General features: G+C 38.5%; 1 protein-coding gene across 3 annotated transcripts in view; it reads right to left on the bottom strand.

Moving 5' to 3' along the window:
• Dlg2 (discs large MAGUK scaffold protein 2) overlaps positions 1-27,070 on the bottom strand; it is a 1,686,730-nt gene that overhangs the window by 1,384,474 nt on the left and 275,186 nt on the right. Inside the window, exon 1 of one of the 3 annotated variants that reach the window (XM_026784312.1) lies at positions 17,993-18,609. The exons of the other annotated variants lie outside the window; for them this stretch is intronic. Within the exon in view, the coding sequence (XP_026640113.1) occupies positions 17,993-18,022 (30 nt within the window). The 5' untranslated portion in view covers positions 18,023-18,609. Of the gene's footprint in view, positions 1-17,992; positions 18,610-27,070 lie in introns of those variants that run through there. 3 annotated transcript variants of the gene reach the window in all.

Here is a 27,070-nt window from a genome sequence, read left to right as displayed (position 1 = left end):
TATATAAAAAAAAAAAAGGAAGAGGAGAACAGAAGTACCGCAGAGAGGATGGCCTAAAGAGTCTTACACTTTAGTGTGGTTATTGAAAACCCAGTCCCAGGTTATATCTGCCACTTAGCTGGGCCTGCAAAGGAAACAGATATGACACAGGCTAGGGGAACTACCCCTAGAAGAGAAAAGAAAGAGAAAGGAATTTAAGAATGTTCTCGTTTTCTGGAAATCTTCATTCTCCATCAGAGTCTCTTTCTGCACTTAATATACAAACTATGGATTGCCAAGCCATGGAGTATTTCCTACTTTCCAGACTTCTGACCTTTAGAGCCAACATGAGGAAAAGGAGAAAGGACACTCTCCCACTAACTTAACTGGCAAGCCAAAAATAGATAATGCTGCTTGCCTGTCAAGAGCCCGACTAGCTCTGCAGAGAATGGTTTGCGGTCGATGTTAATAACAAATACCACTGTAAATGAACTACTGGTCCCTTCCCTCTCCACCTACGGTGCTTAAAGCTGTACTGAGATGCAGGAATCAGCAATATTGACCTTGAACAACACGCCTAGAAGGAAGCTATCAATAAGTTTGGGTCTTTTACATTAAAACAAGTTGAGATCTCCAAGTCTCTCATTTTCTTTTATTTTACTTTTTTGATTTTAACATCTATCATATTCCTTCCTATGATGCTCTAGTCCATCATTCTCTCTGATGTATCAAAAGATGATTGATTTTTTTTCTTAAAAAATATAGATACACATTGTAAAAGAAGTCTACACATTGTAAACTCGAAAGCACTCACCAAATTTAAGTTCCTAATTTAAAAAAAAAATCACCATTATTTCTGAGGATGAGATAGATTGAGGAATCAATATAGTTTTACTTGTGAATATTGTCACTGTTCAAAGACTTCTCAGTTACATACTGTCTTCAGAATGCTTGAAATCATTGCCTTTATAGATTTAAATATCAATATAGCTACATGTTAACATGCAAGATAGAATGGGTATAAAACTCATAAATATATTTCTACGTTATAACTTTTATAGATTTAAATATCAATATAGCTACATGTTAACATGCAAGATAGAATGGGTATAAAACTAACAAATATATTTTTTATGTTATAAACATGTATATGAAGAATTTTGAAAATATTTAATCTAAAATAATCTTTATTTTCCATAACTGCATATAACTTGCAAGAAAGATGTTACAGATAGGAAATCATATGTTACCAGGATCAAAAAAACAATATAAGTTAAAATATATACACAAGATATAACATATCAGAAATCCATCCTACGAGCCTACAGTTATGTAATTATTTTAGGTCAATATACTGGATCTGGCTTCCACCTTAGAAGTTTAACTAATAAGGTAACAAAGCAAGTTGGTACTGAGTCAGAAGGCATCCCACAAGTTCACTGTTCATTAAGGCAGACTATCCACTCCATTATGGAAGCATTGTGCCTGCTAAAATAACACTTTATCTAAGACAGAGTGTTGCAAAATGTCCAGTTAAAAGAAATGCATCAATCACATTGTAGATCTAAAAAGAAACTCAGAGGAAAAAACTTCTGATGGACAGCACAAGTGCTTAGAAGAGAAACCATCTCGAGTTAGATGCCTTTGTAAGATAACAACCAAGTGGTAAAGAGGAGAGGGGGAGAAAACAGAATATAAAAATCCCTTTCCCAACACCAATTTCTGATTTGAATATTCCATAGTGGGAATCTTTCTTCTGGGAAGTATTTGGAATTTTGACAATGTTTGGGATTGACTTTTTTTGACAGGGATTCTCTGTGTAGCCCTGGCTGTCCTAGAACTCACTCTTTATACCAGGCTGGCCTTGAACTCAGAGATCCACCTGCCTCTACCTCCTGAAGGCTGGGACTAAAGGCGTGCACCATCATATACAGCAGGATGGGACAATTTTAATAACTGAATTGAGTAGATTTGTAATTTTACAAGATTATGAACTTTGTATTCTTTTTAAGCTATAAAGTCACATACCTGCTCAAGTTTCAGCTACAGAACAAGTTGGGACCACTGACACTTTGCCATTAAAAGCAAACAATGTGGAGCATGGAAAAAAGTGGGTCTAACTACTGTATTCTTGAGTTTGTTGTCTAGCCTGTATAGCCTAGCCAGTTGTCTTATTTAGAGATGTAAAGAAAAGGCTTGGTTATTATTTTTCCTTTGAATTTGGACCATGATTACACATGGGTCTCATTATTCTTTCCTGATCCTACTGTGTTTTTGTTTTGCTTTGTTTTCATTTATTGCATTTTGAAAGATATTTTAAAGAGGTTGGCTTAATTTGTTTCTGAGGAAACAATTACTGAGACAGAAGTCATGTTTTTGGTCATTCTCTATGGGATGCTGAGAACAAGAACCATTTAGTGGGCAGTGATGATGGTACCAAGTCTGCTCATCCTAAACTTGTCACTCTAGGAAAACAATTGACCAGGTTAGCAGAGGTCCAGATGTGACTAAATGATATATATAATGTCTTAACACAATACATTAAAATCATGTTTTAAAAGAACTTTTCTTAATGAGGGGTGAAGACTACACGTACCATTGAGTTTAAGGGCAAATATTTATAGTTTGTTTTAAGCCTTGTGCTGGTTAAGTGTATTAGTGATTGTAGATTCTCCTGCAAGAACTGTGACTTCATTAGCATGAAATAATTAACTACGTTTCCTGTACCTGGTATAGCATTTCTCTTATGGAATGGGTCTTAACATAATGGGTCTTAATTGGAGAGCTTTTGATTACTGCCAAGATACACTACTGCACCACTAGGGTTACTGTCATGTTGGTTGTTGGTATAGTTCATAATAATAGGTAGATGGTTAGGGCTATTGATTGCCTACCTCCTTTGGAAGCTTTTATGATACCTTCTGGTGCCATGAAAGGTAGTACCCAGAGCAGAGACATTCATGTCAGTTGCAGTTATGAGGTCTCTGAGCTGTTTCTGAGGTGCAATAGAGACTTAACTTCTACCTCTAAGAATTCACCAAGAGTAATAGCAACAGGCTGTACGTTTTGGGTGTCTCCCTGGCCAACAACTCAAACAATGGCTTCTCATGTATGATATGGGGGGTGGTATAAGGCATTCTTTAGTTCTTGGAGAGAGCATCCTACAGAAAACCATTACCGAATAAAATTCAGAATTGTGGAGCTCATTCTCAAAAGACACATCTTTAAGGGTCCCACACGTAAATCTAAGGGAAAATTACAGAAGAGGGGGCAGCGAGGTTTTAAGAGGCAAAGGTTCTGGTAATATGTTGTGAGATCATGTCTTTAGTAATGTCAGAAGCACATCCATAAAGTCTCTCCAGCATGACTTTCCAAACAAGAACTGAAGAAGGATGACACCTATGGCCATGCCAAAGTGGAAAGAGAAAAGTCTATGAGGCCTCAACTTATATAACCTTGGGATGCTGCACTATAGGCAACTGAGAAAAGCTGATAGAGGAAGAGGTGCTCTTTCCTAGGAAAGAGGACACCAACTGGTTTTCTGGAGTCAAGTGATCAGTCCTGAAAACATACATACAATAACTTTATATGAATGGACAGGCTGTATTTATGTACTTAGGAGTATATACATATGTACATATATGCATGCAATTTAAAATTAATAAAAATGAGGTAGTGAGTTTATAGGGAAGTGGGGAGAGATGTATGGGAGGACTTGAATGGAGAAAGGAGACAGAGAAATGTTGTGATTATATTATAATCTCAATTTTTAAATTTTTAATGACTTAGTTACCAAAATTTATGAAAGCAAGTCGACTGTAAATTCTCAGAGAATATTGTTTTAAAATAATAAACAGAAGCTGTAGCTATGACTTGATATTGCATGGTTCCAACAGGGGAAAAAAGATGGGGCAGTTGGAATTAGAAGTCATTACTCCCCTGTAGGTTGAATTGACATTCACAGGCACAAGTTAACAGTCAGTGTTGTACGGATATTGTTAACTCACTGAGCTTGTCAGGGGAACGGCTTGGTGTGGAGAGGAACCCATTGCATCTGGGCTAGACTGTCAGAGTATTAGTTATTATTAGTTATTCCTCTAGACTGTTTGGGAGAGACTGTTTTAGCCTCTGTGAGTTTGAATTTCTCTTGTAAAATAGCTAATCGTACCCCCAGTTTAAAGAATTGCTATACGTTGGCTATGTTAAAGAGGCTATGTACGTTGGAAAACAGTAAGATGTGTGACTTACATCATACCCTCCTGTGCCACTTAGCTCCTCTGAGCTGATATCCTCACCTCTGAGTATAAAATAATAATATTTACCTCACAGGATTACTATGAAAATTAAATGAGAATAAGTGTGAGGAACTGCTCAGCAGATACCAAGAACTTCAGCTTTTAGTGTCATTTGGAGCTTTTTGTTAATAAAAAGATGCACAGAGAGGAAGAGGGAGGGAGGGAGGGAGGGAGGGAGGGAGGGGGAAAAGACAGACATAGAAGCATAGAAGACAGAGAGAGAGAGAGAGAGAGAGAGAGAGAGAGAGAGAGAGAGAGAGAGAGAGAGAGATACACATATAGAGAACTAGGGCAGTTCTAAGTTTGGGAATCTAAATTGACTTTACAGTTGGGATACTGAACTTGAGATCACTATCCTGCCAATATTTCTAGGAAATACAATGTGTTTTTAATGATCTGTACACACATGTGTCAATATTCTTTTGAGTTCTAAATCTTCCACATTATACATTACATGCAATGTACATTTATATATAATAATCTAAGCTTTGGAGTCCAAGATTTTAAAACATAGTTTCATAAAGTGCATTAAATGTACTTCATATTTGCATTCTGCAACTGCATTCTACCATGAAGATGAACCAAAAATGGGCTAAAATTGATCTTTCCTCCTCACAATGAAGAAATTTTAGACATGATCTACGTCACAGTCTGAACATTCTTCACTGGAAGATCCTATCCTATGACAAACTACAAAGTCCCCGGAAACAGAATTGACTCTAACTTGTGGAAATATCCAACTACATTCCTCTCTCCAAATATATTCAAAATTTGCAAATAACAAAACCTTTTAGGATTAATAAATAAATAGTTAAAAATATGTGAAACTTCAGGATTCCCAAGTACGGTCAATATTTAGAAGGAAAAAAGGTGCCTTTCAGAAACTAGATGAGAAAAATTTATTTTGTTCTCACTGTTATTATAGATACAGAGAAGAAGGCTGAAGACATTTAGCAGACTCAATTCTTTCCAAAACTAACAATTTTACTTCCTGAAAGTTACAGCAACTACATTTGAAAGGGGACAATTACCATATTACCAGAGAATAAAAAAATTTAATGGAGCTTTTGATAAAACATAATTACAACCTATTAAAACGTAATTCATATCAGTTTGTTCCTCTCATCTTGGATTTTATAGCAGGCATATATGTTAGATGGTACTGTCTGAAAACTAGACATGAAAGGCTGGCCATCAACTTAAATGTACAGGATTTTCTTTTCCCACAACACTCAGATACTTAAAATAATGTGAAAGTCAACAAAAACGTGGAGTCGGTTGAAATACTTGTATATATGCAGTGTTCTGACACCTATAAATATTTATTTGGGGAAACTTTTTAATCAGCAAAGAATGAGCAATTTTTGTGTGGATTAGGTGCAAGAGACAATACCAAGTCATCAGCCAAGAAGAACCAGCAATTAAATCTATCCTCGACTTAAATAGCATTTCACAATGCTGAAGTAAATTGCACGTGTATTAATTCAGGACAATTCTAGTTTTCGAAAAAAAATATCAAAAAATACCATGGCTTGAAACCCAAAAAGATTCATAACAAAAACAAGGATGGAGAATTTATTTGGGTAAAATTGAACATTTTTACTCATAGTTTATTTAAGAAATAATTTTCAAGTTTTTTTTTTTAAATCATGGGCAGGTTACATTTAGGAATATATGCATCCATATACGCATGCAATAACAATTAATAAAAGAAGATGTAATGAATTTGAAGAAGAGTAGACATGGGCATAAAGGGAGTTTTGAAGAGAGGAACGAGAAGGGAGACATGTTGCAATTATTTTTTATTCTCAAGAATTAAAAAGTATTTTTAAATATTCCTAATTTTCTTTGTAATAGCATGGAATATGGATGAGATAAGCTAAAAATCTTAATTTTTTGTGTTTTCATACAACCAGAATGACTGCCAGTGCAGATCAGTAGTGTGATTTATATCTTGAAATATGACTTTTGAAGGAATATTCTTTTATCACTTTAATTAAGTGGCCTTCAAAGAGATTCTCCACTGATTACTTCCCATCTTATAAAACTCTTTCATTATTCTTAGTCACTTTTCTCAGGGGCCTCATCATATCATCAATGGAACATTTGAAACGACCTAAAGCTTAACCACGGACGAACCCACTAGGAGGGCCCCTTGAGTATAGTGCCTGTGTCACCTGTGTGGGGCTGCATGAGCCTCAAATGACAGTCAAGGTGTGGTGAAGTTTCTTGTGAAGGTTACACAGGGTAAAATCATCCAGTGGAACTGATACATTTTCTCCCTCTGAAATGAAAACCAAGAAAAAACAAAGGCAGAATATCTGAGGTAGCTTCCTAGACAAGCTCACATCCAGGAACCGATTAACCTGACTTAAAAGTAATACTGTTACATACTGCATTTTGACCAGTTCTCTCATGCTTGGGTATGGGAGAATGAGCACAGGTACCTAAGGAGAATGAAGCAATCGTAAATTTCACATTGAATAGCTTTTCAGTGTTCCTATAGTGAGAATACCCTGTGTAATTAAAATATTATAGCCCCACAGTATATTTACGGTAAGTAAATTTTATATATGTTACCAAGGCAGATTATTTTCCCGTGAAACAAGACCACGTATCACATCGTATTAAATCATGGTGTACTTAGATGGGTGTGAGTTGCTGATCTTTTCTCCAAGCCTGATTTGGCTGCTTTAGTTTTTGTTGAGCATAAAGCATGCAGCTGACATCTGGCTATCTTTACCCCTGAATAAACGAAGCTTGAATTATGATTGCGGTAAGATGACCTAGTAGAGATGAGATCCAAATGTCGGTTTTCGTGATGTACGTGGGAACTTTTACCTCTTAAGTCCATGTCTCTCTAACTGAATCGCTAGTTTACACATCATTTCAGGCCTTCCCCTTAGTTACAGATAAGTTCACCTGTTGTCTATCTCAGCTGAGCTATCTATCCATCAATGTGAAAACAATCTTCTTCTTCCACTTATGGGAAAATATATATTACACCATATCTATATATCCTTGTCTGAATGTATAAATGTAACTAAACACTCGAGAATTCAAATGTGTATCTATATGCACAGAGACAAACATTCATATTTGTGGAACTAAGTGCTGAGTAAGCAAATCCATAGATTTACTAAAATACATATTAATGCCTGTAAAAGAGTGAACCTTTGTTCATCTTTGGTATCAGTACCAAGCAAAGTGGACGGCTCATAATGTGACTAGGAAACTTTTTATGTCTTCTCAGAACTCACACTCTAGAATGAGATACACACATATAAAACCAAAGTGTAGGATGAGATCTAAAACAAACAGCAAATACACACAACATGCAATGTGCTAAGTATATAAAGCATGGCTGGCCCAGTCATAGAGTACAGTGCCAAGGGGATTATTTACAAATCTGTATGTGCAGTGAATCTTAAATGTGAAGAAAGGTTATAGTAGCCAATTGTCAGGCTCGGGCATTAAGAAGGTATTCTATGTATGTAGTGAAGCAGGCATAAAGAAAACAAAGAGGGGAATTCTCAAGAATCCTAGGAGAACCAACTATCCATGACCATAGCTGGTTAAGGACCCAACGGTGATGGTCTTCAGATTCTAAAACTCCAGTGATTTCTGAGAAAACAACATTTTGTTTAGGTGGTGAACACACCATATTGAAAAACAAAACATAAAAGACAAGGAAATCTTGAAGCTTTTTGTCACACTTGTGAATTTAAAACTCACATACTTGAACAACTATGGAAGGTTCCTTACAAACTGTTGATAATATGCGAAGGTGGGAAGACGGAAAAAGGCACACTATTAAACAAATTTTATTGCAGAAACTCATGGGGGAACATAAAAACAGAATCAAATAAAAAATGAAGGTCAGATAAAAGAAAACAGTAAATGGGAAGGGGCTATCTGGTCTTTAAAGAGGAAGGAACGGGAACAACTCCTGTTTTATTAATAAAGACCCCTGCGAGGGTGGCATTCCATCTACAGAGCAGAGATGCAGTGAAAGGAGGAATTATTCTTAAAGGACTGCAGACAGCAAACATTTTCCTGCAAGTTTTGTTTCAGCCTACTTGCTGGGTATATAGAAATACAAATTCTAATTTTTGTTTTTTAATTTAGTGTCAATCCCATTTCTCCCAAAACCTGTTGTCCTATAAAGTTATCTCAAGAACTGCACTGCAGGGATCTGAGGAATTGGAAATGCGCAAATATGAGCATCAGAATAAAAATGGCGGCGAGGGTTATACTCCTGGGCTTCTGATCTGTTACTAATTTTGAACGCACAATAGCAGAGAAAGGCAAAACGTTGGGCATCCCTCTCTCACCGCAAGCCTATAAAGCTGGGAATTTCTATTCGCTATTAGCAAAGGAATTTCCCATTCCAACTTGGCAGAAGAGATGTGGCAGAACAGTAGCCAGCTAATTGAATTGCTCTCCTCAGTGAATTCTGATCCTTAAATGTCAGATGCCCAGACAAAAGATGTGTGAGGAGGAAGAGTGAGAGAGGAATCAAAGGAGAAGGAAATGGAGGAGGAGGAGGAGGAGGAGGAGTGGTGGAAACACCTCTACCTACATAGATACTGCTTTTGCGGTGTGTAGTAGCTGCTACACTACACCATGCATGTGTGTGTATACTAACTGTTCACTTTTTCTGGGATGGTCTTCACCAATGTCCACAAAAATCTGTTCCCTTTTAAGTTTACAGAACTTACTCAGAGTGGACTTCTTTGTCTAGCCTGCCTAAAACAGCTCTCTGCCTCTCTCTACTCCTTCGTCATTCTAGATTTCACTTTACTTCCTTCTACATCACAGAAGTTCTTATAGGTAAAATTCTCTTTATTCTTTCTGTGCTCACTGAACGTCTTTATCTTTACTCCACTATCTAAGTTCCAAAAGAGCAGGGGCTTCACCTGTTTTATCCGCTGCTCTACTCCTCTCTGCTTTGACTAATAGCTGGCACATGGTGCATGTTTGGTAACTATCTAGCTGGCACATAGTGCATGCTGATAACTAGCTGGCATGTAGTATATACTTGGTAACTATCTAGCTGGCACATAGTGTATACTTGGTAACTATCTAGCTGGCACATAGTGCATTCTTGGTAACTACCTTTTGAAGAAATGAATGCTGCACTTAATCTAACCCCATGAAACACTACTTCATTTAATAAATAAGAAAACAGAGACAGGTTAATTCAGTAATATTTGCAAATGAGAGAAATGATAAGTAGAAGAGCTAATATGCCACATAAAAAAATCTAAATCTAAAGACTTTTCTGCCAAATACCATGCCGCCCTGCTCTTTAAGATAAACTCAGTCCTGCGTGACAATTACTGTCCAGCTGCTCCACATACAATTCTCTGAGGGACCACAGGCAAGTCAGGCCAATTTGCTTGTGTCATTAAAATTAGCGTAACATTAGTTCTAACACATATAGACACAGCTCCCATTTTCTCCACCCTACATTAATCCTAATGGCAGTTTTTAAAAAATTCCATGGGGCCTCCTTGGCAAACAATTCAACTGAATGCAGCCCAGACTTGCGGCTGGAAACCTTACTGGGCTACAAGAGATGACCAGTTGAGACTTCATGTCCCCTGTAAGTAGGAGTCCTGTTTAGGATCACCTTCATAGATTCCAGGAAGTTTCCACATGACCCCAAAAGCTCCCCAATTCCAGCAACTATCCCCACATTCTCTCTCTCCATTCCATCCCCCTCACCACCTGATCTTTCCAACTCCCATCCACCTGCCCCTAGTCCACCCTTAAAATCTATTCTATTTCCCCTTCCCAGGAAGATCCATGCATAGTCGCTAGATCCTTCCTCTTTACCTAACCCCTCTGGGTCTACAGATTGTAGCTTGGTTACCATTTACTTAATGGATAATATACACTTATAAGTGAACAACACCATATTCTTCTTTCTGGACCTTAGTGAGTGGTTACCTCACTAAGGATAATTCTTTTTAATTCTATCCATTTGCCTGTGAATTTCATTATGTCATTTTTTTAAACAGCTGAGTAATACCCCATTGTATAAATGGATCATTTTTCGTTTATCCATTCTTCTGTTGAGGAACATGTAGGTTGTTTCCAGTTTCTGGCTATTATGACTAAAGCTATAATGACAAGGTTGAGCAAATGTCCTTCTGGTAGGACGGAGCATCCTTTGGGTTTATGATCAAAGGTGTGATACCTGGGTCGCGAGGAACTGCCATATTGATTCCATAGAGCTGTACAAGTTTGCACCCAGACCAGCAGTGGAGAAGTGTTCCCCTTGCTCCACATCCTCTTCTTCATGAGTTGTCACTTGCATTATTGATCTTAGCCTTTCTGACAGGTGTAAGATGGAATCACAAAGCACTTTCTATTTCCATTTCCCTGCTGGCTAAGGGTGTTGAACAAACTGACAGTGGGCCTCTAATGTCAAGGGAAGTACCCACACAACTCATTCAACATGGAGGAGTTCAGCTGGTGCCAAGGGGGAACCTTCACCCCTACCCCTACATTCTAGTCTCATTGGTATTGGAAAATACTCTGTAGGCTATCAAAAAAGAAACATGCACACTAACACAGCCACAAAGCCTTTGCCCTACAATCTGTTGTGACTGTAAAATATGCTAGGTCAATGGTGGCACAGAATTTGCGGGAGTAGCCAGCCAATGTCTGATTTGACTGAAGGCCCACTCTAGGAGAGGGAACTCATGCCTGATACTGCTTGTGTCACCAAGAAGCAGAGACTAAATAACCCAAAGACCTAAGGTAAAAATCAAACATAACTGGAGAAAATAATGAACTGATTTCTAATGATATTCTGCTATACTCATTGATTAGTTTTTGTCCAGTCATTATCAGTGAGGCTTCCCCTGGTAGAGGATGGGAGATGGTGCAGAGACCCACAGCTACAATGAAGAAAAATGGAGCTGCAAAAACAAGAACCCAAATCTACACTTGATTTCAGCAATTACTCTCATTCTTCTCATATAAACCATATATTATTTCAAATATATAAACTAATTTGTCTCTGTAAAATAATGCTAAGGGTTAAGTATTGATAACCCCATATTATTTTCTTAATTTCAAAAACTTTCCTAATTTCAGTAATCTAAAGGGATAAGTACTGATAAAAATATGAAATATGAGAGTCAGAGAGAATAAACCGAACTGATTTAATGCTACTAACACAAGCAGAAAACCCAATATTTTTGATTTCTGCATCTTGACGGGATGCACATTTGCAGAATTGCCTGCGGTGAGACATACATAAATGCAATGAGACAGGTTTCCCAGGCAGCTGCAGTCATCAGTAATCTACTTTAAGAAAGTATGACCTGCAAACCCTCAAATGAAATGATGGATAAGTAATGAGAGGAAGCGATGAATTCTTCTGTGGCGTTAGTTATGTGACATTTAATTTTTGTCTCAATAAATGTTTAAATACCATTGGATTGGAAAACTTTTATTTACACTTGTTGCTTTGAAAATCCACACTGTCTCATGAACTCAAACTGACATGAAGTTTATACAAAGGACAGTCCTTCAGAACTCATAACTTTTCATGGAAACTGTGACTTTTACTCACAGAATGAAAACGGCCTACGTAAAATAGCACCTGGTGGTCAAGTTTGTCAGGAAAATAATTTGATGCAGTTTTGTCAACATAGAATTAATATCATTTGTAGAATGAAATTTTATTTTACTTATAGGTATTTACAGTAATAGGCTATGACCAACTGCTATACAATCTACAAATAGACTAATAGTTGGAAATAATTTAAAATTAAGCATCAGTTGGATAATTTAAAAAAAAATAAGTATCCAGGTCGAAAAGGAATAAAATCCAAAAGACAGTATTAAGAATGTTTTAAGTAAATAAAACTGAAGTGATTGAACCTGGGATAATGAAAAGGGCTTGCTGGTATAAAAGCTGGTTGACCCTCTACTATGACACTTCTTGCTTGCATGGATAAATCTTGGATATGTGAAAGATCTTTATTGGTTGGGCGAGAACAGTAATGGAGTTTAATAAAAACACCCCAGCTCCTCTCTAGTACCAGGCACTGCATAAGCAAAGTTAAAGAAAGAAAGACCCTTTGCCTCATACAGGGTGTGTCGAGAGAGAGAGAGGAAGAAAAGAGAGCCATATAAATAAGTTTATAATTGTTAATTGTAGTAGGTGGAAACAGAGGATGGGTGTACACTGAAAACACATACCCTTTAGGAAAGGTATATGGCCTGGGAATGAAATCAAATTTAGACAGATTAGCAGTTATCGGGACAGAATAAGCAGGTGTTCCCACAACAGGAACACAGAGTGCTAGCCAATTTATGTCCATTAATTTAATGAAGGTCAAGAAAGGTCACACAGATTTAAAATACTTTCTTATTCATGCAGCTTGACGATCACTTAGAAAATAAAATACAGGGCAGAGTGAGAGAAACAAAAGGGAAATCACATTCTAAGTCAAAGAGGGCTCAGCGGTTAAGAGTACCCACTGGCTGCTCTTCCAAAGGTCCTGAGTTCAATTCCCAGCAACCATATGGTGGCTGACAACCACATGTAATGAGAGCTGGTGCCCTCTTGAGGAAGAGACCTGGTCAACTGTCCATATTGGGTGTCATGGTCTAAGTTGATGAGCCATATATGGACTGCCCATGCATGCCTCAGCACTGCCAGGGCATAAATTTCAAATTTCAATCATAAGAATAGGAACAACTGTTTGACTTCAATAGATTGAAACCATAAGCACTTCCTCAGAGAGTGGCACTGCTGGGCTCAGGTGCTGAAGGGCTCACTACGCTGGAAGGGGTATTATACTCACGGCATGAGCACTCCAAATCACCCTATGCTGTTACAGAGGTTAACCCCAGCTTGTTTAACTTTCGGCATCTTCAAAACAAACCCAAAAAGTAGATGCTCTAGTTCTAGGAGTGAGGAAACCACAGTTCAGAGAAGGCCACTCGGTTAGTGAGCGTGACAACCCTTATGTTTATTTGCAGAGGTGTAAGGATGGGGAAAGGCAGATGTGGCAGAAAACTGAAAAGTTCAGGCCAGTGGAGGAAAATGTGAGAGAAATTTGGAAAAATCAAGATTTGGAACCATTGGAAATAATGACTGGTGGCTAGTATCTTCCTTAAGACATATAAAATAATATGTATTTTGTACATATGCATTTAGTACATAAATTTAATATATAATAATAAATATATACATATGCCAACTTTTAGTATTCCTGACTGAGGCCCTCTCCGCCTCTGCATTTTCTACTGCTTATGTGTTACGCACCAGCCATAGTGACCTCCACTGTGTCCTCCATCCTACTTATCACTACAGAAGTCGCTTCCTTCCTGATGCTTATCCCTGCCCATGCTGCAGACAGTCCATGTGTGCTCATGCTCTTTCCCAGGGCATCTTACACTCCCCTGCCTAGTGCGCGTTACTGTTTTCTCTAACAGTAGCTGCTTCCCCATCAGATTAAAAGGCATGAGAACAGATTGTCCATGTTATCCCCAAACCTTGCCATACCTAAGCACGTAAGTAGATATTTAATGAAGACTTGAGAGAAGAATGAATGGGTCGATGTGCTGTAATGAGAGCAGATGAAGCCGTACATCTGCATGAAGAAACAGCTTTGTCTACGAACACAGGGCCACTCAGAAAACCATTTGTTGCCTTGGTGATTTGTTTCATTTTCACTACATTGAGCTGTGATAGAATTTAAAAAAAATATTTTTGCTTCCTGCCTAACCACAGTTACAAAAAAAAAAATCCCAAAAAAACTGTGAGTTTATGTCCAAAAGAATGGCGCACTACCTTTCCGGAGTGGAACCATAATGACTAATAACATATTAGCCTTGCTCAATTATGTTTAAATGTCCAACAATAACATTCCTTTGCTCTTTGAAGTGAATTTATTATTGTCTTTAATTCTTAGAAGAGGCTAGAAGGTGACAGAGGTAGACAGGGACATATTTACAGAGCAGATGTCATCTTAACAACATCAATAAACCTTCCTTTATGCTGCCCAGTGCCACTTTTCATTCTGTTATTTGAGTTTCATTATGCACATTAACATGTTAAATGCATTAAAAGTTAATGGCATCATCACACCTTTATTAATAAATTACAGCAGTAATTTAGCATAGCATATTACAGTTTTATGTGTAGATTATTTTTAAACTTGTTTTAGTGTCTATAAGTTTAGTTAATGGACATTTGGGATGAAAGGAAGACGTAAGCCACCCACAATTGCCTTTTAAGATGCTTCTTGAGGTTGAATCACATTATTTGCAGAGACAATACCTCTTGTAATAATACTAGACTAGAAATAAAGGATGGAGCACCTCGGAGGCACAGTAAAATATGCTCATTATCGTTCCTTACACATGCTATCTGTCCGGGTTCACGAAGTCACAGATTTACTTTCGCTTTTCACAGTTGCACTTTTCTTCTGTTACTTCAAATCCTACACGGTCCTGTATATGGTATTTGGTGATTCATTCACGGTAAAACAAGACCTGGATGGACTGCTTGGACTTCATTGACTTTAGTCCAGAAATTATGTCTGTTGCCGAGAGATAGTGTCCCCTTGGCCAATCATCAAATAGCATGTTTTTGACTTAATAAATCTCATATCATTTTCCTGATGTATTAGCTATAGATATTAATGGTATTATATTTAAATTATTAAAACATTTTTAAGAATTACCAGCATATAAAATATGTCGTATTTTTTTACTACACTGTATGTAATCACATTAAGAGAATCTCATTTTCCTCACTGGCCATCTTGAAACAGAAGGATTTGTTAGCATCACTGTGAGTAGTTGAATAAATTATTTTGTGTCAAAATCTTTTTTATGTGAGATACTTTAAACACTTCATGACATCATCTCTTAACCTCCTTTTCAAAGATTGATAAGTAGAGTCTGAAAAAGAGAGGTTTAATGATCTGCTCCAATTTTAAAACTAAGTCCAGAATAAACATTCAGATCCAAGTCTTACTCTAGAGCCCAGCTATTCATACCCTGCTATTTAGATTTTCTCTCCTGGAAATGTTATCTGTGAGAGGATAAATGAAATTGCAACTGGCCAGAGACAATCAAAAGAATGATGAGTCAATCCTTTTATGAAAGCTGGCTGTCTCACTATGTGGGAAAGCCTTGGGCTTCTTGTGTCTCAAAAGTCTGCATTAAGGTGCTTACTTGACCTTCTTGTCTAGAAGATTGGGCTCCAAGTACGAGAGGGTCTGGAAATCAGCCTGAACGGAGAGGACCCCTTCAAATGCTAAGCAACCAATTACAGGGAGCACAATGCATGCTGGGTTATTTATCGGGAGACTTCCCACAATTCTCCCCCCCCCCCACTAATCTTACTCTTAGTTTTATTTTTAAGATTGTAGCAAAAAGATTTGAAGAAGCATTTATTTCTACAGAATCTAGGGGTCCCACAGTATCTTCCAGGCCAAGATAGGAGAACAAGAACGAACCAAGACACTAGCACGGTGCCAGCAAAAGAGAAATATGTATCTGATATGGTCCTGGGGTGCTCTATGGATAAAATGGATTCTAGAAGGGGCAGGAGAGATGGTAGTTCCGGCCTCACCAAAACTTCTGCAGAAGAAAGTGGCTCGGCAGATAGACTTTTTGCTAAGGAAGAAAAAGGTTAGGATTGAACTGAGGTATAATTAAAACTTCTAACTTATTGGCAAGTTTCCTTCGGATGGGTCCCAGGAGTAGCAGAGCAAGGGCAACCCTAGTACACAGCCATTTGGGGAAGGATTATACTTTAGATGGTGGTAGATTAGATAGATTACATTTGCAGTCTATATTCCACCAGAAGTCTTAGTCATAATATTTTATGCAAATTTACCAAGTCAACAGTAGAGCGCAACTTTGTTTAAATATGTTTGTCCTTTAATATGGTGGAAATGACACTCCAGAATGAAAATAAGTAACTTGATACATAACAAATATAACTCATGAAATTTTTCAAGCATTTATCTTGTTGAATAACATAATTTGCATGATGAATGAAAATACTGTGACACTGATATTTACGGCTATTACATCATTTAAGACAAAATAATATCTTGTCTTTGTCCCAGACCCTCTGGCCATTAATACCTTGGTAAATTAAAGTGGGAAACATATTTTTTGGGTTATGTTATCTAAGTTGAACTCAGTTATCTAATTTATTTATGTTATCTAAGCTAAAAAGGTGTTGAACCACCTTTTCCACTGCAAAGGATGTCCACTTTTGAACTGTCATTAATACCTGTTTTCTCACTTTTCCAGCGAGTACTCCTGGTGCTCTGCAGCATCTGAAATTATTAAGACTTGATAACAAATACTTAGAAAACCCGTGTAGGTGACACTCAATGGCATTCTTTCATGAAAAGTACCTCCAAGTTCCACACTTGCAGATAAGCGTATCTGTATGTCGTGTTCTTCTCTTTCCTAGGTTCCATAAGCATACACTTCCTGTCGCATAACTTTGGCTTTCTCCTTCATCTCAGCTTGGCTTCTGTTTGTACCTGACTTTGCTGTAAACACTAGGCAACTTAAGCTGAATTTTCACACGATCTAGAAGTCTGTCAACTACGCCAACTAGAATTTTTCAGATTTAAATCTACTGATATCAACTTAATTTCCCACGAGCTACTACTCTATGGGGAGATGCCTACTGATGTTTTCTGGATTCTGTTTGTTAGCAACATATAATGTGAAATTTCATCAGTGGTTTCAAAAGTAACTTTTTACTTAATAGTGCAAGAAGATGATAGTGAGAAATCTACACTTACTAAATTTCGCATACTAAAGCATTGATTTTCCATGTTTAATGGTGTCTAATCAATGTTAGATACTAAAAGAAACGACTCATATTGACTTGTGGTGTGCCCTTATGCATAATCAAACACAAGCTAATGAGTATCTTTTAATTAGTGTTTTATAAATAAAAATAACTTTTTTTCAAACAACTAGTGATTATGGAATTTAAATACTTGCAAAATGCTATTGAGAATTGATGACAGAATGAAATTAATTTAGAAGTTTTTTTTTAAGTAACCCACATTACGGCTTAATTTGTTCTATTCTCACTTTTATCTCTATCTGATCATGCAAATATTTCATTTGATTGCAGTCAAAACATATTCAGTCAAATATTAAATATTGTTCTTGTTTGGTTTACCTCAGGGCCTAGAGAATTTTTTTCCTTTAAAAGAAATCACCAAAATGCAGAATATCAGAATTCTCCAATCAGAAACAATATGCCAAGCCACAGTAAAGCTGATTGGCTTCTTCAAGCATAGGAGACATGGTTTTTAAATGAAAAGCTAATTAGTCCACTCAGCGAGACTACCAGATATGGTATGGTAAAAACCATGTGTGAACAGCACTACTAGCAGAAATGTTTCAATTACCAGCTATAAATAGATGAAAACGCAAAACCTGCCATTAAAAAGAAAGAGAAAAACCCACAGACACAGTCTCCTGCCATTTACACAAATACACCATATCACTTTAAGAAGTTGAAATCACAGAAAGAGCGGACCCTCAAGCCCTCATAGGGAACAAAATGCCCAGCAAAGTACACTAATCATTTTATCTCCTGAACTGGCAGCATCGAACAGAGCTGTTTAATTACAGGACCGGAATAATAATAGGAAAAAAAATGCTGCACCAAACAGCTGGGTTTCCTAGCCTACCTTCGTGGTGACAATGCACAGGCAATCCATCCTGGATCCCTACTCAGGACTCAGTGCATGGAAATCACACCAGCAAACCAGCAAAGGTGAGGAAAAGCTCCCTGAGAGATGCAGAGCCTGGATTCTGTACAGAAGGATTTTCCAAGAGGGCCCCCCTCATGGGATACCCGAGCCCTCCTTCACACCGCTCAATGCAAGCAGGATTCTCCTAGGCAGACGAAAAGCCCCTGGAAATCAGCTCCCGCAAAACTTCCTGGTGGTTCGCTGGGCTCTGAGGCTGCATCCTCTCTTAGCGGATTCCGAGAAGGGCAGCAGGGCTGACGTGAGTGCCCGGCACTGCTCTATCCTGGAGATGAGTGTTAGACCAAGCGTCCGAGAATCACACTTCAGCTCTCGCTTCTGTTTCTGAATCCTGATCTGCTGCTCCGCGCTACTCAGAAGCTTTCCTTTGCCAAAGTACCCTCCTTTTGCTGCGTTCTCTTTGCAGCTAACTACTCTGAGTAAGGCACAACACACACACATACACATACACACATACACACACACACACAACTACCCGGCCCAGCTATCAAAGGACTGTCGTTCGGCTGCCAGAACAGCGGCTTTGGGTAATAAAAAGCTATTTATTATGAGCATGATTCCCGGGAGCCTCAATCACTGGAAGGATGTGAGCGAATGCCACGGTGCACGCGGCGCTGCATACATCGCAGCTGAATTCACTTGCGGTTACAGGGGCGGCTGCTTGCAAAATGACTAACAGCTGGATCAGGAAAAGCTGGCCAGGTACATGAAGAGGCTGCAGATTTGGCCGCTTGACTTGGAAAATATTCCGTTTCCCCTTTTACTTACGCAGCCCTATGTGTGGTCTACCGCATATACAAGTGAGCGAACGATCCGAGTATTTAATCAAGAAAGTATATTATAAAACCTGGGTGGGAGGAAGCTTCAGTGTGTTTACAAAAGTTCGACAATGGGAGCAAAAAGGGAGGGAAAAAAAATGAGTTCGTTCCCAAACTTTTCTCCCCTGACTGGTTGTCTACAGGCACTTATTACGTGGGCGGAGCTTTGTGCTCCCCTTAGGCAGCATTTCAACAGACCAGTGATTAACCCTCCCCTTCCCTCAGGTCCTTCCCTTAATCCCAGTGAAGCTGATTGGGGTGCCTGACAAACATCACTCTCTAAAGATTCACCTCCCCGCCCGACCCCCCCCCAACAGCCTGAGACACAGAGGAAGGTACTGGGGCTCAGAGAACAGAGCACTGGGTGGCGGTGGGGGTGACAGGGAGATAGGGAAAGGGCAAGGCAGACTCAAAGAGAGGTGGAAAGTACTGCTGGATCAGTAAGAATGATAAATCAACGCTGCCACCACCACCACCACCACTAGAAAGAAAATTCATAGCTGGACCACTAACCACATCGGGAAGAAACGTCTAGGGAACCATACATTTCAATTTACTGGTCAAGATATTTTGGCTCTTTACCGCCCATTACCAACCCTCTGTTTTAACAAGGTGTATTTTCAATAAGAATCTTAAGACCTCTTCCTGCTGTTCATGAATTATTCAGGTTCAAACCTCAATAACCTCCCGATTGCTTAATAGATGAATGTGTCAAGAACTGATGTGTCATTATTTTACCAAAATGAGAGTACTGCTTTTAAAGATTTTTCTTCCTTAGTTCATAGCAAATCAGATATGTGTTCAGAGGGGGGAAAAAAGAGGTGATGGGGGAAAAAAAACCCTGAGTTTCAATTTAATATAACCTTTTAAAGTAGCTCAAAAATAACTTATGGTTAGAAATTATTTTCTCTGTGAAGGCGTATTTAATTAATCCAGGCCAGTGGGTACAAGAAGACAATTTTAATATAAAAGCACACTCACACACCCGGAGTTCAGCGATCCACCGATCCACCGTAAAACCGGAAACAGGAAGGGCTCCAGTCTCTCGTTCCAATTCATTAGTAAGAACCTTCGCCCGAGGCTGTCCCGCCCCAAAAGGCGGGGTCTCTCTACATCTCTGAACTCTTACCCTACGGGTAAACAATGATTTCCACATTAAGCAATACAAATAAAACCCATTCTGTGTTCTATTTGATTAGGTAACTATCTTACGGTTCAATAATAGGAGAAGGTTACAGAAGCATCATCTGACGTCTTTATCTCCTCATTCGTTACCTCATTACAGTGATTAACTTAGCTTAACACTGCCTAAGCCTATCTCAGAGGAGTCAACCATGTCCTTGAGCATCCCTTAGGTGCCAGCGTGCTTCCCGGGCACAGCCTGAGCATCTAATGTGGACATAATTCTAGTCATCATAGTCACACTGGAAATAATTAGGCTTTGTTTCCCTCTTGCTTTTTAATGTTGACAAAGCACTTCTGACATGTTTAACTGATTTCCTAAGACCCTAGTCGCTAACACCCATGCCAACAATAAAAATCAGGTCTCTTAATCTTAAGTCCTTAGTCAGAGGTTTGAGAGAAAACGTTTTAAGAAAGGTAGCTTGGAAGTCCACTCTATCTTCCAAAATAGGAGGAGGGACCTGGGAGGGAGAAAACAGGCAGAGGGAGCCTGATGAGTCTTCTGACTGCAGTGGATCATATTTGAACATGATTTGTGAACCATAGGAGTCTGAAGACATGAGAGAAAATGATCTAACCTCGGTCCTCACATTCTATAGGCACTCCCTAATCACTCATATGGCACATATAGGTGGAGAACTGGTAGATCAGCGTCTGAACCACTCGTTAAAAGTGAGCCACTTAAGTTAGATTCAAGTCTATCTTCCCATCATCTGGTCTAGGCATGCCCATTCAATACATGTGTGTGAATATATATGTATATATCTGAATATATCCATAATGTGGATATATGTATATGTGTGTGTAGGGTATAGATATATCTCTATATATTCTTAGAATCTACAGATGTGAAGACACTCAGTGAACAATGACAAGCAAATGGAAGCCTGCAGTGCTGTAGCGTGAGGGTTGGAGGGGCGTCCTGGACTTCTAAAGCAGAGGTATTTAACCTGGAAATGCTGGAGTCAGGAACGTGTTCTGGAGAGGAGCCAGGACACTTGACCAGGAGTTGGAAGGAAGAAGCATTCCATGTCCTCTGTTATATATGAAAGGGTATGAATCAATAACATTACAGAGCTTTATGCAATCAGTGTCACATGCACATCCAGTGGGATCCTATCAGGGGTGTCCAGAGCTGTCATTTTACAAACTGAACATCCTGTCTCTGCTTGGGAGAAAAACCAAGCATTGTTCATACAGTGCCAAATGAGTAAAAGCATATCACATGCTCTACACAGTATGCATGTTACATACTCACGAGTTTGAATTCGGCACCAATGAATAATAGCATAAGGTCTGTAGGTATGAGAGTAGGTGAATGCATCATGTTTGTTTGTTTCTCTTTTATTACCCTGTGAGTATGAGAGTTCTGCCTCTATGTATATCTGTGTACCGTGTGCCTGAAGTGTCCTTGGAGGCCAGAAGAGGGCCTCAATCACCTGTAACAGAAGTTACACAGATAGCTGTGAGCTGCCATGTGGGTGCTGGGAATCTAACCAGCAGGTTCTCTAGAAGAGCAGCCAGTGCCCTTCTCCACTGAGCAATTTGTCCAACCTACATTGTGTTGTAAAGCCTAGTCCAAGTTAGGATGCAGTCTGTTTGCCCCTTACCTTCCATTGATTTTTCTCATGAATAAAGATGATAGAAGATAATTCGCTCATTTGCCTCCAGGGAAATGCTGCTTTATTTTTAAAATTAACAAGGCATTGGCTAGAAGCATTTTTTCTCTATAGACATAGTACTCAGTTGAGCCTGTCATTTCATGAGATGTGTTTGGCAAGCACAAAGCCATACCCTGAAAAACTGCATTACTTGACATTCCTTAAGGTTGATATCATGCCAGGGATATATTGATTCATGGTTTGATATCAGAATATTACTGTTAGAAATTATCTCAGCTAAAAGCCTATACTTTAACTACTGAAATTTATTATTTTTGTTTGCTTGCCTCAAACATGTTTAAATAACCATAGAAGTAAAATATATTCACAGTCTATTGTACTAGGAACTAAGCAGCTTTAAGAGCAGATTTAAAGAATATTGCTAGTACCTAGTATAGTACCTGATATACAAGACTAAAAAAAAATAAATCATATTCATGCTGTTAAAGAAAAAAGCAGCTCCAGTTACACTGATCATTTTTTTCTGATAAATTTATAGAAGTCTATTGGAATCTATGCTGTACAACCCTGTACAAATGTGGGCCATACAGGTATAGAGTAAGGATAATACACATGTCTATATTTAGTCATATAAATTTAAGAAATAAATATGTTGGCAAATGTAGCTAAAAAGTATTTAAAAATAAAACTATTCCCATTGGATAGTCCAGTCTAACCAGAGGCAGCATGGTTTGGAATGGTCACGGATGATGAAGCAGGAAAGGTACGAGGGCACTGTGGTAGGGGGCATTGTCTCCTTGTAATAGAAACATACAAACAGAAACATTTTTAATGATATCAGTAAAGTGGATTTTATCTCAAGTACAATGGCAGATATTTTGTAAGTATACTATCTAGTAATGATAATGTTCCTTCAAAAAGGGAGTACAATCTCCATTTTATGAAACAGAATGTCCTTAAGTGTACACACACACACTTATAGATCTCCTACTCTGGGTGACAGAGAATCCAGGCGACTCCAACACAGAGCTATATGCTCTTTGCATCTCATACCTCAAATCCAGAGGCAGCCTCTGCCCCCCTAAGTACAACCCAGAGGTGTGGCACACATGCCTGGCCTTTTCTAGCCCATGGTACACACCAGATTCAATGCAGACTAAAGACTAGAGCTCACCCTACAAGATAGGTGTCTCTCTGGGCTTCCACAATGAAGCCTTTTATAGTTTCCAAGGGACCTTGGAGCAGTTCAAGAAGGAATGGTCTCCACAATAGAAAGATTAGCTCCACTGAAAATAACAGAATCAATTCATCTACCTAGACTCCCATCCCGGTCTGTCTGTTCCTCCAGTACCCAGGCCAGCAGGCACACAAATGGTAGCTGCAAAGCTTGTTAGCTTAGTAAAATAGCATGCAGGCAGGTCATGGCAAAATGCCTGCCCTCATTTCCAAACTCTCCAGAGACAGGTAGGAAAGTAGGACCAACTAGCAAGGACTGAGTTTTCCAGTGAGTTTCTATTATTAAAAAAAAATGTCAGGACAATATTGAATCCTAAAAAGAATTAATATAAAGCAAAGTTATATGCAACTGCGTATTTCATTCAAGTTAATTGTGTATCTATGTAAAAGAAATATAAAAATAAGCCAATTTAACAGAACCAATAATTATAACAAAAGTCAAGAAATTTGGGGTTTTCACATAATTGTTTAAACCATGGTTCCATTTGCATTGATGCAATTATACTTAAGACAATTTTTTTACATGTGAACTTGGAACATAATTAATCAAGGGCCATATGGTTTGCATGTCTTTGTTACCAAAATCTAAACAACGTCTGAAAACTGGAAATTTCAATAATTATAACTGGTCCAACAATACATGGTGAAAGCATCCAACTAAATTATATTTCTCAGGCCCACTGTAAGCTTATGTTAACTTTGCTGAACATTAAGCACAGTCTTTAAAAGGCTCAAGTTTCCCTTATTGTTGTACAATGCTATGTCCTAAACGGATTCCAAATATCCACATAATTGTGTGCAAGCCACAAATCTCAAAGGTGTATCACCTGAAAAGCAATCTTGCTTCTAAGTTAGTGCGAATAACCTTCACGGCATCGCTAAATGCCCTTCCCTCACCCCACCTTCTCACACCCTAATCAGACTATAGTATGGTCATGCATATAAAGTGTTTCAGTTAAATTCTACCCAGAGCATTTAATCCGCTGTTCATCCTGCCGAGAACTGACTTCCCTTGATCTTCACACACCTGGCTCCTTGTCATACTGGTCTCTGTGCAGATGTCACCATCTCAGGAAGACCACCCCCAACCAACTCTCTAATTAAATTAGATGCCTTTCCACTCCTCATTTCCTTCTTAGCAAGGGTCACACTTTCAAATTATTTCCTCCATTCCTGTTAGTGTCTACCCCACACAAAGTGTATGTGTAAAAGCAAGAAACATCTCCAGTGTTTAGAAGACAGCCCGCTGTCAAGATGCTTTTTGGATGGATGGACAAGCTGTTTTTGTTTTTATGTAAAGTCAGAATCAGTAGCTTAATGTGAAATTTACAGTCTATCGTTTTAGTATATTTTGATTTCTAAGCAAGTGGTTACATTATTAACCATGTTTACAAATATATAAAATCACAAGCCTTCCAGATTCAGCATTTATTCCTTAAAATTTTTCTTAAAAATAAATTTTATTGTGTAAAATTAATGTACATAATATGATTCCAGGGTACATATAGTGAGGTCATTGCTGTACTGAGGTTACTTAAGAGGAATCATCTTATGTTTCGTCCTCTTATATTCATTTTATTTGATAATTTTATATGTGTATGACACACACCAACTACTCTCTCGCTCACACACACTTTTCATCTCTTTCTCTCATCCCTATAAAGTCTCCACCAACTCATACCAGTCTCTTTTCTAGAGCCATGACCTTTGGTCTTAATTTGTGCCCATTTAACTTAACCCAGGGCATCTGTGTGACACCAGATTGGAACTATGCACTGAAGCCTGGTGAAGTCACCAGTAGGTCAACAACTGAAGGCAATGATTTCCCTTCTCGCAAGCCTATCACAACAAGTATTTCAGCATTGAGAGGCAGGCCTCCTATTGTTTTCTGGGTCTGGAATGTACATTCATCACATATACAACATGGACAAATTCATTACCTCAACTGGTTTCTCAGATCTGCCCATTTCTCTGTGTCCTCTGGCCCACATCTCCTCATTTACTCCCAAAACTTCCTCTCACTCCTTGTTTCTTGCTTTATCTCTGCACATTTGGCTTTTCTCTTAAGTTCCATACACAAAGAGATGAATGCGGTGGTTTTCTCTTTGGAGTGCTTTTTATTTCACTCACTATAATGTTTCCTAAGTCCTTGTGAGTTTCAGCAAATTGTAAGATCTCATTGTTCACTGGAGCTGAATAACGGCCCTCTGTGTATTCTTGCCAGTTTCTTTACAGACCCTCAGGTTGTTGCCACCTCTTGGCCATGGCAAGCAGTGCTGCACTGCAGACAGGGGCGCATCCATCTCTGTGAGGTGCGGACTTCCTTTTCATTAGGGGAAAGTGCAATGAAGAGATTGCTAGGTCATGAGACCATTTTATCTTTAACTTCTTCTTCAGCCTCCTACTACCTTCTATAGGGCTTGTGTCCATCCACAATCCTACAACACGCAAGTTTCCTTTTCTCTGAACCCACACTAGTATCTGTTAGTTTTGGACGTCTTGATATTAACTATCGTATCTGTGTCAGTCAGTTTTATATCATACTGACAAAACACCTAAAAAATCTAAACTAAAGGAATCCAGATTTATTTTGGCCAAGTTCCAGAAAAGTCTCTGCCTTGCTTCTGCTGGTTTTTTTCTGCCTGTGGTGAGACAGAACCCCAGGGCATAAAGTTCACAGTAGCACCAAGGCGCTCACCCCAAATATCCAGAGAGTAGAGAAAGATAGAAAGAGGGGTCCAAAAAGATGTGCCCTTTCAACAACTTGACCCAAGGCACCTACTTTTTCTGACTAGATCTTAATACTAGTTCAGCTATGAACTCATCGGTGGATCAACCCACATACAAGGTGAGCACTCTTAAAACTCAGAGATGCCTCAGCTGAGAATCCAGTTTTCAGTAAATGTACCATTTGCAGTGGTTTTCACATCCAACCATGCAACCATTCAAACAAGTGATATGTGGCTTCTCACAGTAATTTTTATTGCAATGCCCTTTCTGAATAATGGTGAGGATCTTTGCATATACCTACCTGTTGGCCATTCTTACAACTCCTGTGGAGAAAGTCTACTCAGGACAGATTTTTATTTTCAAATCATGCTAGGAGATGCACAAGAAGTCTTTATAAATGTTGGGTTATTAGGTTGCTTATCAGACTTATGGATTGTAAAGACATACTGACGTCTTACTGAGTAAGCTATGATTAGGAATTTTCATATATGTGGTATCATTAACTATTCATGAGACGCAAATTAACTATAAGTATACAGGTAAAAAGAATCTTGAGACTCAGAAGAATTGGCTTATACAACTTTATGTAACTACTAAATTTGTTAGCCAGCATGATAGACATTCTATGGACAGATACTGAAAGAAACTGTATTTGCAACTATCATCTAACCTGAAGTGCCATCCCCTGTCATATATAATAGTGACTTTGAGTAGCACGGAATTTATTGATCCAGGTAGTAAGTAGAGTCTGTGTATCTTTTTACAAGATCCATTATCAACAAGATGGGTTGCTTTATGTTTCAGACATAGAAAAATAATAAGATTCTAATTACTGACATGCTAAATTGATAGAATCTAGTTTCTTTAGTGTTTTTGTTTTTGCAATAACATTTGTAAAGAAATGCATTGCTATCTTTATTGATTAGTTTAAAATAGCTTTAGGAGTAGCTGGCAACAAAATAGCTTGATCTGCAAGGCTCATATAGACAGTCTAGTCATAGATCTTTAATACCAAGACAGAACATTCTCTCCTATGAAGGCCAGCAGTAGGGGAAATTTGAAAGCAAAGACATTGAAAATCACTTACAAACATCTGATCATATGATTCTCTCCAAATTAGTTCTTTCAGGTAGGTTATCTCAGAATCATCTCCTTGATGTTATCATTTACTAGAAACATTGAACATTAAATTTGCATTCTCAACCATTTCAACTATAGAGTTCAGTAGTCTGGCATTCACAGAATTGTACAAAAGAACTCTACTACTTTTATATCTTCAAAAAACTGAAACTTAGCCGGGCGGTGGTGGCACACTCCTTTAATCCCAGCACTTGGGAGGCAGAGGCAGGCGGATCTCTGTGAGTTCGAGGCCAGCCTGGTCTACAAGAGCTAGTGCCAGGATAGGCTCC

This window comes from Microtus ochrogaster, chromosome 22 (assembly GCF_000317375.1).
Source record: "Microtus ochrogaster isolate Prairie Vole_2 chromosome 22, MicOch1.0, whole genome shotgun sequence".
In the NCBI taxonomy this organism is placed as follows: domain Eukaryota; kingdom Metazoa; phylum Chordata; class Mammalia; order Rodentia; family Cricetidae; genus Microtus; species Microtus ochrogaster.
The sequence above is the reverse complement of the archived record's forward strand: the minus strand, read 5'-3'. Positions and strand labels throughout refer to the sequence as shown.